The sequence below is a fragment of the Acinonyx jubatus genome, chromosome D1, assembly GCF_027475565.1.
Source record: "Acinonyx jubatus isolate Ajub_Pintada_27869175 chromosome D1, VMU_Ajub_asm_v1.0, whole genome shotgun sequence".
NCBI lineage: Eukaryota > Metazoa > Chordata > Mammalia > Carnivora > Felidae > Acinonyx > Acinonyx jubatus.
In genome coordinates, this window is record NC_069390.1 from 14,564,600 (window position 1) to 14,577,555 (window position 12,956).

The following is a 12,956-nucleotide window of genomic DNA, read 5'->3' on the forward strand; positions in this document are numbered from 1 at the left end:
ATATTTGATATAAGGAAACAGGAAACACATCTACAACTGCACCTACTTTCATACTAATATCTGCATCTCCTTTACACCTATATCTGGATTTTGTCTTTATCTCAGCATTAGAACATCTACTTATACTGTTACAATCCTGATAAAATTTAAAGACATTTCAAGACCATTTGCTAACTATCGCTGTTACCGTTGAAGATTCAAGTTCATAGTTTGCTCTTTTCTCATGGCTCCTTGTTTTGTTGCACGAACACCAGCTTTTATTTTGGTTTTAACAAAAGGAGACAATAAGTCTGCAACAGAGATTGCCAAATAATCAGGATTTTCTGCACAAAAGGTTAACAGCCTTCGATATGTGTGTACTCAATAGAAATGCCACAATATTTAAAATTTCTGCTTACCTGAAATCTTCGCCTCTGGTGCAACAAGTTCATTAAAAAAATCTACACCAGACAACATCCTAAAAAGGACAGTCAGGACACTGATGTTCACTCCACCTTACCCCAACCTCTAAAAAGGGGAATAAAAAAACACTCAACCCTTGACTGCCAGGATCATCTTGGTGTCCTTAGTCTCACAGAAAATATTTCTTAGGATACAAGACTGACTGGCTAGTTCCTAAAATAAAATTGGCAATTGTATTTGCAAGAGAGACAGCTTATAGAGGGAGAAAGTGTTTGAATTAGGCTGAATGCGTTCCGGCATACGGTCCACTAAACCTGAATGGTCTTAGGCAAGTTACACACCCACTGAGCCTTGTTTTCTTCATCTGTAAAACAATGATAATAATAGTACCCACCACATTAGATTTTGGGGAGAATCGAAATACTAAAGTCATATAAAACCTTTAGGTACAGATATGTGCATCTAATATTGTAAGAATTAACTACATATTAACTTATTATTAATTTTAAAAGGACTAATATTCTATAAATGCTTCACCATTCGTAAGACAAGGGGAGCTCTGGGAATAATTTTTCCTCAATGAGTTTAACATGCCACTGAATATAGATTTCTACAGAAGTTTTGACAGCTAACCGTTACTGAAAATCCCAAACGAATGACCAAGACTTGGAGTAGCTTAATAAGATTTCCCATTTCACAGATAGGAGAACGGAAATCAAAGTAAAAATTTATTCATGAAGACGTCCAATATCCTACAATATCAAAGTAAAAATTTATTCATGAAGACGTCCAATATCCTACAATATCAAAGTAAAAATTTATTCATGAAGACGTCCAATATCCTACAATATCCTACAAAAGATAATCTCTTATTATTTAAAATAAGTGAATCAAGCACTTCAAGAAAATAATTCTTTTATCCGTCTATTTTACTTAGGTCATTTAGTACTTTTCTGCATGTTGTTTTTTTTTTTTAATTTTAATACTAGGGGCACCTGGGTGGCTCAGTCAGTTGAGCATCTGACTTCGGCTCAGGTCATGATCTCGCTGGTTTGTGGGTTCGAGCCCCGCCTCCAGCGCTGCGCTGACAGCTCAGAGCCTGGAGACTGCTTCAGATTCTGTGTCTCCTTCTCTCTCTTAACCTCCCCTGCTCATGCTCTGTCTCTCTCACTCTCAAAAATGAATAAATGTTAATTTTTTTTAATTTTAATGATATATGTATGATCTATCTTTGTTACAGAAACATTCATCAGTTTAATAATTGGAACTTCCCTAAGTGTGATCACTGAAATTTTCTTCCATACCACCCCATTCATTTCAAATATCAGGGATTATTTAGTATTACAGACGTGTGGCACAGTAGGGCAAAAACTGGAGGTTCTTGTCCTGATCTGCCACTCCCTGCTTATGTGATTTAGGAACCAGTTCCTCAAATTCTTTGGGTATGTATTTCCTCTTATGAAAATAAGGAATAGTAATTTTCATGGATTCTTCCAGCTGCAAAGAACTAATTCTTTAGTGCTTTACTAGCTCATTTACCAGTTTATCAAAATTATCCATTAATTTTCCATCATTTTCTTACTATCTTTATTCTCTTTTTTTAACTGATCCAATTATTTGATTTTTTCCAAACTTGTATGTTTTTTGTTTTTTGTTTTTTATCATTGCTTTTCTATCCAAAGTAGAGCACACAGCGTTCCACCATTTCTCTTATCCCCCTGACCTGGCAGCTTAACAGTTTCAAGTTTGAAACCAAGATTTCAAAATAGCCTTCCTAGTTTTCATTTTCTGTTAGAACAGACCTTTTAAAATTGTTTTGTAAACTATTAAAATGAAAAATTGTTACATAAAGTAGGAGCCTAAAAGGTGATAAAATAAATCCTTACCAGGAAGATATTTTAGAATACTATTCATGCAAAAAAAAATTATAACTACTCTAGAAAACAAGCAGATTAGTATAGATGATCCTAGAGCTGTTCAGAGAAATGACAGAGGCTCAGGCATGCAAAAATAGAAAAGGGAAGAAAAAAGAAAAAATGGAAACAGACAAAAAGAGAACTCACATATTTAGTATCAGCCAATTCCAATTAATATTTAAAGGGATATATCCTTGTCTTCTTGAACTCATGACAGCAGATGAAAAAAAAAAATCTCTTCTAAATCCAGAGAATAAGTAGATCTCAGGAACAAAAAAAGCAATGAGAAAAAAGTCTCATGCTTTGTAGGTAGTTTTCAAATTACATTTAAAATAAAAATACATCTTAGGGATGGCTGGGTGGCTCTATCAGTTAAGCGCCAGACTTCGGCTCAGGTCGTGATCTCAGGATTCGTGAGTTCGAGCCCCGCGACGGACTCTGTGCTGACAACTCAGAGCCTGGAGCTTGTTTCAGATTCTGTGTGTCCCCCTGTCTCTGTACCTCCCCTGCTTGTGCTCTGTCTCTCTCTCTCTTTCTCTCAGTAATAAATAAATGTTAAAAAAATTAAAAATAAAATGAATATACATCTTAAAAACTAACTGTATGTCAGAACAAGAATGAGAATTATATCCCAAAACTGGAAGGAAAATTCCAAATGCATCTGGGCCTTTCTGTCTTGTCGTTTGGCCCTTCCATGTGGTAATGAGCAGCAAGGTCTACTTCCCTAGATGCACTGGGCTTGGAGACTCTTGGAGAAGTTGCAGGGGAAGAATCAGGAAGAGTATTTAAAGGCACTGGAGGGACGTCGGTGCATTGTTGATGGCAATCCTTATGGGAATTCTTGGACAAGACTGCTAAAAATAAACTCTGGTGATTTTAATCTGCTATTGCTTTGGCTTTTCCAAGGTGCTTTCTATAATAGATGTCTTCTAGATTTCCTCAAATATATGACGCTAAACATCAAATGTAGCTTTTATGGTGGGTGACCTAAAAGTTTTTAGAGTAGCCTTATTATTTTTATGCAAGGAATAAACCCTAATGCATTCATTATATTTATTGAGGGTCTTCCACTGTTTCTTTTATGAAGGCCAATTATTTATTAATACTGAAGGGATAAAGAAATTGTGGTTTATGTACACAATGGAATACTACTTGACAATGAGAAAGAATGAAATATGGCCTTTTGTAGCAACGTGGATGGAACTGGAGAGTGTGATGCTAAGTGAAATAAGTCATACAGAGAAAGACAGATACCATATGTTTTCACTCTTATGTGGATCCTGAGAAACTTAACAGAAGACCATGGGGGAAGGGAAGGGGAAAAAAACAGTTACAGAGAGGGAAGGAGGCAAACCATGAGAGACTCTTAAAACCTGAGAATAAACTGAGGGTTGATGGGGGGTGGGAGGGAGGGGAAAGTGGGTGATGGACATTGAGGAGGGCACCTGTTGGGATGAGCACTGGGTGTTGTATGGAAACCAATTTGACAATAAATTTCATTAAAAAAAATTAAAAATAAATAAAAATCAATACTGAAGATAGTCAGCGTTCCCTTAAAATGATTACAGTCAAGCATAAATGTCCCCATTCCCACAAAACTTATCCTCATTGTATCACCTTTCCTCCATCTAATTCCATCCCCCAAGTCATCCCATAAGACTCCCAATACCTCATTTCACGAGATCATTTGATTCCCTTTTCATGGGTAGTCTGAGGTTTTTTTATTTTGTTTTGGGGTTTTGTGCCTATCCTTTAAATATTGGTGTTCTTCTCTCATCTTTTTAACAGACTATTAACTCAATGAAAATAGAGTCTATTCTTTCCCATATTGTACTTAATAATTTAAATTTTAATGATGAAGTGTAATAGCAATAATTGATAACAGTCATTACAATATGCTAGTAATTGTGCTAAGGGCTTAAAAGGGATTTTTAAAATTTAATGCACGTAATGACCCTATGGGATGATATTATTAATGTTTCCACAAAGCCACAAGAGATCATTGAAAAGGCTAGGCAGCTAGTAACTAGCATAGTAGAATTTGACCTTGGCTAAGATGTTTTACTAACCCTACAATGGCCGTGAACAGTACTACCACACTTTACACAGACCAAGTACTTATTTAATATTTCTCAATTTTTATTAACATAATAAAATAATATCCTGCAAAGTTCAAAATTACACTTACATTTTCAATTGTGTAGTTAGGAGTCATACTTTGTTTCCCCAACTAGTACAGTCCAGTCATCGTGGAGCCTCAATTTCACCAACAAAATAAATAAGATAATGTTTATATCTATATAATGTTTGATTATTTGATGATGGCAAAGTAACAAAATTTCAAGGATTTGTTGTTAATTTATTGAACTACACTTATAATTGTGTTTCACTACCTAAACAATTTAATTGTTGTGCTTTTGATAGAAACATTGCAAGGAGGAATAGTTATCCTTATGTGTCCACATGCGTGTGCACATGCATTTGTGCATGGAAATGGTAACAGGAAGATGGCTGAAGGATGCACCGTAGTAACAATGTCAAAACCCAATCATATATGCATATTTTTTGCAAATTTTGTTTTAATTTTTATTTTTGAGAGAGAGAGAGAGAGAGACAATGCATGAGTGGGGGAGGGGCAGAGATAGAGGGAGACACAGGATCCGAAGTAGGCTATAGGTTCTGAGCCATCAGCACAGAGCCGAATGTAGGGCTTGAACTCCACGAGATCATGACCTGAGCCGAAGTCGGATGCTCAACCAACTGAGCCACCCAGGTGTCCCTAGTCAGATATGCATCTTAAGTATTTAGAAGAAGAGCCCACTTAATGTGAGATGCATTTATCAGATGTCCGGGATGATTTCATGTTTACCATTTCAGACATTGAAGTCTGAGGGTCTGAATTTGAATCCCAGGTGTGTCTTTGACCGGCTATGATTTTGGGTAAGACACTTATCTCGCTGGAATTTAGGTTCTTCACCTATAAGTACAATTATTTTACCATACCTAAGTAACATGTATTCACAGTTATTATTATAATCATTTATTTATTCATTATTATTATTATTAGAAACTTTCTGATGCAATTTCTGAAGAAACTTGGAAATATCTATGGGACAAAGCATTCAGATCACAATCTTTAGAGTGAAGGCATTGACATTTAAGGATGAAACAAGACAAATAGCTCAATGAACAAAACTCTGTGATAATGAAATTTCAGTTCCTGCTTCCAGCACTTGTCCATGGTATTGACATGTTCACGCATGTAGCCAGCTTGCTATAGCTGAATTGACTGTGTTAGATATTTGATGAAGATCATATACTTAGTGGGATTCAATGATTAAGTTGATATAAAATGTTACTTATATTTTCTCCAAGACTATTCCACACCTAAGAAAATGTCATATTTTTCTCAGGGATAACATTTGGAGGAGGGTGTAAAGGTGGCATATTTAATAGATATGGGAACACCATCCCCAGCTTGGAGATATTGAGTTATACATTCTCTGACTCTTGGGTTAAAGTTGTAATTTTTTCAAAACTCCTTCACCACTGTGACAGACATAATTCCAAAATGCCCCTCAGGATCTCCTGCCCTATCCCCTGGGATTATAAATGTGGTGATACGGCACAGATTAAATGTTAAATGTTGAATTACATGTCAAAAGGGATTTCAAAAATGTAATTAAGGTTATTGGTAAGTTGACTTTTAGTTATATGTTTGGATCTGATCTAATCCCTAAAGTTCTTTACAAACAGAGAACTTTTCCTGACTGGCAACGGAAGAGTAAGTTAAAAAGATTCAAAGTACAATCAGAAAAAAATGCACCATTCCTGTCTTTGAAGACAGAGGGAGCACATGCAGAGACCTCTGGAAACTGAGAGTCACCCCCCCCCACCCCCACCCCCGCCCTGACTACAAGCTAGGAAATTTCTGGACACCAGAGACTCCATTTTGAAGTTCCATTTTCCTTTCTAACTAATTAACTCTTAAACTGGGCCATCGCAGTCATTGTTTTACATGTAGTTGCTGGTAAAATCCAACAAAACAACTGTCACTCAGATTATAAAACTGTTGGCAAGAAGTTTATGAGAACAGGAAAATTAACTACAGCATGGTGGGAATAGTTTTGTTTACCACCATCAGTAGAATCATCAATTAGATAGTAATCAAAAGCTGTTCCACCTCAGCATCATTTTTTTCCCTCCTGTTTTTTTATCTAAATCATGTGATTTTAGTCCCTCCTTCTTTCTCATAAAAACCTCTTGCTTCCCCCCTCCCCCACTTTTCCTGGTTCCACCAAAATCTGTACTACCCAAATTGCAATTCTGAGACCTCAAATAAAGGCTTGTGTATTTTTTCAGGTGTCCTCCTCTTCTCACTTGCAACAATAATGAGGGGACCTTGACAAGACAAGGTCTATTGCTCATAAGTCACAGAGGGTACATCACATACCTGCATGATGGTGAAAAGAGAGGATAAAATAGGCAGAGAGGGAAAGGATAGGACTTGAGGTCCCTGGGTGGGGAAAAATACATATTTGGGAACAATGCTGGGAGCCTCTGACCACAGCCAATTCCCTCAAGCACAAGGTTCCTCTTTAAAATGTAAGACACCACCAACTCCCACTCAGGTTTCCCTCAGAAATTTGACAAAAGACCTAACTAAAAATGAGTAGTAGACAATAAAATGTAAGACCCACAAGGAATGATATGGCCCTAGACCACCCCTTGTACAATGGAAACGAGCCAATCAAAATGGGATAACGAGACATTTAGAGTTACCTAGACAATAGGGGCAGGACCTGAGAGGAAACAAAGGAGAATGAAGCAGGGGTCTGGGCGGGGGAGAGGGGGACCAAAAATGTGTAAAACAAAGACCCTTGCCTATAGTCGCAAGCATTCACTTTCAGATGTCCCTCTCTGCAAAGAGAGTGTTCATACTATTCTTCCTTTCTCATCTTATACTCTAATAAACTTTTGCCTGCTGCTCATTTTCATTCTTCGAAGCAGCAAGACAACGAATCCTGGGTACCGAGGTAAAAAATCCTGCAACACCTGGGGCCACACAGTTTGGTTACAGGTACAGAGACAGAGAGAGAGGCAGAAAGAGCTTGCTAGTCTGAGGTTCTGCCTTTACTGGGGTCAAGAGTGGAGTACCCAGGGTTTGGAGGTGCACTACTGGTGAATTTAAAACATGAGTGGAAAATTTTTTTTAATTAATTAATTAAATTTAAAAAGGTTGCCTGGTTGGCTCAGTCAATTGAGCGTCCAACTCTCGATTTCTGCTCAGGTCACGATCCCAGGATTGTGGGTAGAGCCCAGTGTTATAGGCTCTGCACTGAGCACGGAACCTGCTTGAGAGCCTCTCTTTCCCTCTGCCTTTGCCCCCTCCTCCATTTGTGCAAGCTCTTTCTCTCTCTGAAAATAAATAGAAAATAAATAAAACATAAGAGTGGGATTAAAGTATGGGAAGGAAAACACAGGGCCACTCAAATGGTCAGTTATAAGCCACACAGGGCTTTCCAAAGGAGGAGTTCATAGGCCAGGCAGCCTGGCTCTCCACCTCGTTGTGTAGTTGGTGGGCATTGTGTTCATTTCAGATGGGATGTCTTTGAAATGGATGTCTCAGAAATCAAAGCTTAATATCATCGTAATCAAAAAAGCCAATTGTCAGGCACTTACACTACTTCGAACTAAGGTAACACTCTGAGGTACTGGGGATGAAGCCTCCAACATAACTTCTTCTTGTGGGACACATTATGGTTGTTTTGCCGTTCGGTTATCACAAACCACAGTTTTGAGTCGCTATGAACAGCTGTGTACAAGTTTTTGTGTCAACATAGGTTTTCATTTCTCTGAGAGAAATGCCCCGAAGTACAGTGGATAGATTGTATGCAAAATTTTAGTTAACGTACAGTGCAATATTAGGTGGCAAGCTGCATCGAGAACAGTGTATTATCACTGAAGGGAAGTTATACCATTCTGCAACGCACGTGGAGAGGTGCTTAAGAACACTTGTAATAAAGATGTTTCTAAGAATGCTAAAAGCACAAGCATAAAAATCACACACACATACATACACACATACCCTATGCTCAACCCTCAGTTGCCATGTTCAGCTGCAATCCTTTTAGTTGGACTTAGTTTATCTCCAGTTGAATATGGACGCACTGATGACTTCCCGATGGTATACTTTTCCACCCAGAAACTTTGGGATCTAATTTCTTCACGTAATTTACATTAGGGCCCCCTGAATAAGAACTGAGTTTCCTTCATATTCACCCCTCAACTAGCACACCCAAGACTAATACAAACTTTGAGGATATGCCAATACCTAAGATTTAAAACATAAATAGATAAAAGGTAAGCCTTTTATGCTTTTAGAAGCTACATCTTATAGTTCTTTTCCACAGACCAAACAAATAAATTCCGTGAGTAAAACAAACAACATAGTTATTTGACGAGGCATCTCCAATGATGTGGGTCTGCAGGAAAAAAAAAAAAAAAACCATCAGGATAGACCTCAACTCCAGACTTCTGCTTCACCACTCTTAGATAACATTTCCCCATCATGAAGTGCTCCCGTAGGTCACACGTGTACATAGAGACCATAGAAGCTTATAATGCCCTCATGTATGACATGTCCTTCTAGAGCAAGACTGGATTTTCCTGCTTGGACTTCCCTGTGACTTGCAGCTGGTTAGATGTTTGGAAGCAATGAGGACTATAAAAGGAAGCTCAAGAGGAAACCAAATATCATTTTTTGACAACTTGTACAGATGAGATCATCACAAGGTGTCTAGGCTAGAGAAGAGTGTCGTTTCTCCTCTTTTGAGGGAGACAGGGCTACTTGTGACAGCCAAGAGGATGAAAGATAATCTATGCCTTCATAGTTCTCACTCTTTCCCCACACAAATGTGTCTACTTTCGATGTCAGAGTCCCACTCTTTCCCCATAAGAACACTGACTTAAAAAAATATCCTGGTGAGGTTGCACACTCCGTCAGCTTTGCAATTCCACCATCTTTATTACAAAATTCGGAATTGGAATTAGATCATACACTCTGTTGGCAAGAGATGTGGTGATGGTAGCCACGGGAGCTCCATATTAGAAGCATGTCCAGAAAACATGTTGGATAGAGTGTCTCTGGGGAGGCACCTAAATTGGATCCAACATACACCCCTTTTCATATTTTCCTTGCCTTGAAATAGAACAGGACTTTAACTAAAACTCTGCCAACTAGAATCTACTCATGTGTAAACCTTCCAAGAGCAAAATCAGCAGCTGCAATCAATGATAAACTGCTTGAGATGGATAAACTCTGGATCTGAAAAATAAAAGTGATGTATATACGCCACTAGTGTTCATTGTGGAATTCACAGAGGGAATTCCATTCCCACACAGAGAAATAAATTTTTTTCAAGCCAAGAAGTTCTTTTTTTTATTATTTTTTTTTTCATTTTAATTAGGTTCCACACCCAGGATGGGGCTTAAACTTACAAGTCAGATATCAAGAGTCACATGTTCTACTGACTGAGTCAGCCAGGTACCCCTCAAGCTAAGTAGTTCTAACATTCCTGGTGCAACAAATTGAATACAAATTCAGTAATCTTAACATAATTTAGTAGTTTATAAATAAAAATATGTTTGAAATAAACAAGAATACTCATGTTAAATTTTCTATATGGATAAAAATACAAATAAGAAAACAGGTTGAAATTGGAAAGATTCTTAGTGATCATATACTTCGATAGTGCAATGTTGTCAGATGGTGACAAAAGTGACGGATGGTAATATCCCTCTCTACTGCATACAGTTTTCACCCAAAAATCTCAGTCCCTCTAAATTACCATCATTTTTGGATTATATTAAAACTCACTAAAATAATTCATATCTGTGATGTAGCTATATCTGTCTCAAAGCCTAAAGAGACTCATCTGAGTTATGACATTCTTTCTTTATCAGTTATTATATTCAGATTCCCTATTTCAACCATCAACTGCTCGTACACTTTACTTCTAGCACACATGAATATATCTACTTAATTTGGGACACCTATGCTACAACCATAATACCTTAGCAGTATAAAAAATTATTATAATTTGTATGACTCAAGAAAAACTTAATGCTTCTATAAATCAGGAGGCACAATTTTAGAAGCAAAAAGTTTTTACAAAAAGAATAATAATCTGAGTACAACCCCAACAGTCAGAACCTTCCTAAGGTGAAAAGATTCCTTCAGAAGGGTAAATATTCACACTGTGTTCTGTCACTGTTCTAGAAGGATCTAGATAAATAGGAGAAGAATTCAAAGTATAACCCCCCCAAAATAGAAAGGAGATTACCCTAGATTATAGATTATCCCTTAAAACACAAAGATTTTATTATTATTTGAATCTGGTGCTTTCTGCTTAGTCATGAAGAACAAACAAGTTTAAGGTCTATGATCAGAAATTATGCGATTCAACAGTTTAATTAAGAGAGCCAATTGAAACAGAAAAAACCTTCCAGGCTGTGGTTATAAGCATATAAAAGTGTAACTATAAACAGAAGTCAACATGAAGAAGGGCATGGAAAGCACCATATCAAGATTACAGTGATACTAGGCAGTCAAGAAGGCAGAGGCACAGCTGAACATCTAAGGCACGAGTCTTTCCACGGTTGTTTGTACCTGGTGCTGTCTCTTCCTCTCCATGAAACTGACTCAACACTAACCAGTGTGTATTTTCATTCCTGAAGGAATTAATTCTCATACCTCCTGATTATGGTAACATCACAATAAAAAGATAACATTCTCTGTAGACTTCTAGGCAAATCCAGACTATGAAGAAAATTTTGAAGATCCCATTCATCTTTTGTCATCTAAGATTAACTTCTTCTTCCATAACTTCCTCATGGCGTTTTTCACTTCTGCATTCCTCAGCGTGTAAATCAGAGGATTGATCAAAGGTGTTCCAAGTGTATAAAATACAGCTATCATCTTATCCATGGGGAAGGTGGTTGCAGGGCGTGTGTATATAAATATGCAAGGACCGAAGAACAAGATGACCACAATGATGTGGGAGACACAGGTGGAGAGGGCTTTTCTCCTCCCTTCAGCACTGTGGTTTCTCAGAGAATACAAGATATTAACATAGGAGCACATCAGCATGACAAAACTCAGGGTACAAATGGCCCCGCTATTGGACACCAAGAGTAGATTGATCATGTAAGTGTCTGTACAGGCGAGTCTCAACAATGGCTGCAAGTCACAAAAATAGTGATCGATCACATTGGGACCACAGAAGGGTAAACTCAAGGCCAGAAAAATCTGAGCTAAAGAATGTACACAGGACCCCACCCAGGCCATAGCCACCAGCACAGCACAGACCCGTTGACTCATGATGGTTGTGTAGTGCAGGGGCTTACAGATGGCCACATAGCGGTCAGTGGCCATGAGGATAAGAATGAAGATCTCCAGGCAGCCAAAGAAATGGAATGAGAAGACCTGTATCATGCACTCACTGAAAGAGATAGTGCTCTTCTTCAAAAAGGCATCCACAATCATTCTAGGGGCTACAGAACTACAGAAACAGGTGTCAGATAAGGACAAGTGGAAAAGGAAAAAGTACATTGGACTCCCAAGGGCCCGGCTGGTCTTGATAGTAGTAATGATCAGAAAGTTACCCAGCAATGTCCCCAAATAGAAAAGCAAGAAAGTGACAAACACTATTTTCTTCCTAACAGGATCCTGGGTCAACCCAAGGAGAATGAACTCTGTCACATTATTATTCAGCCGCATGATTTCGCGAAAGAGGAGAAGGCTGAGTGGGAAGTGGTTGATCTACAAAAAAATAAAAGAATTAATTCATGGTGTGACGTGTGATTTTATGGACTATTTTAAGAAAAATAAATATTCTTCATCATGAATATTTTAGGGGTCGCTTCTTATAAGTCACTTCAACACTTTGTTCTTCAATTTATAATGAGAACTTCATAGGGTCATTTTAAGTCTCAAACAAGCTTGTTAAAGGTACACAAGCTTGTATACAAGCTTGAATCTAACTAAGGATACAATCCTTTAGATACAATCCTTTGTAGCATTTAAATGATTCTGTGTAATTTGGACCATTCAATGAATACAACGTGAAAAGACATGGGTCAATTTTATTAACTTCATTATTTTGTCATATTTAATAAATCTTCAGGCACACGTTTTGATGGTGTATTACCTGGCATTTTGGATATATTTGACTGCTGCTGGAGGTTATAAATATAAAATCATAATATAAATATAAAATCACAACCCACTTTCATACCATAAAGAACATCTTTATGCAACTATTTATCACCATATATTTGTTATACATATTTATATAAATGTATAATTTTATAAATATGTAATATATTATCCTTCACTGAATTTCTCCCAGATATTACAACTTGAAAAGAGGAATATAAGGAAATACTTATAGCCTCTAAATAATATGCTATTACCATAAAACACCCATACAATATTTAGTATTTTGCACACACTAATGCAGACAAGTGATAAAATGGTCTCTGATAGTAAATAATCACTTAAATATCTGCATTTCTATTTCCTCCCCTCCCTCCCACTTCTGAAAAGCATCTGTTAGAGGACCCCAAGTCCCCAAG

The 12,956-nt window shown here is 37.4% G+C and overlaps 1 protein-coding gene and 1 non-coding gene across 3 annotated transcripts; both read right to left on the minus strand.

The window, feature by feature from the left end:
* Nucleotides 1-8,458: 8,458 nt before the first annotated feature.
* LOC106986230 (olfactory receptor 4C16-like) lies at nucleotides 8,459-12,099 on the minus strand. Of its 2 annotated transcripts, XM_027073266.2 has the most exons (2): nucleotides 11,201-12,099; nucleotides 8,459-8,480 (listed from the first exon to the last, which is right to left on the minus strand). In XM_027073266.2, the coding sequence occupies exons 1-2, from the start codon at nucleotides 12,097-12,099 to the stop codon at nucleotides 8,459-8,461; spliced, it is 921 nt and encodes a 306-aa protein (XP_026929067.2). The 2 variants fall into 2 exon arrangements, with proteins under 2 accessions (XP_026929067.2, XP_014939889.2); XM_015084403.3 differs by lacking the exon at nucleotides 8,459-8,480 and having other exon boundaries at nucleotides 11,167-12,099.
* On the minus strand, nucleotides 8,706-8,846 carry LOC113603535 (small nucleolar RNA SNORA18). Its single transcript, XR_003425130.2, has one exon. It is a non-coding gene; the product is annotated as a small nucleolar RNA SNORA18 (small nucleolar RNA).
* Nucleotides 12,100-12,956: the final 857 nt, after the last annotated feature.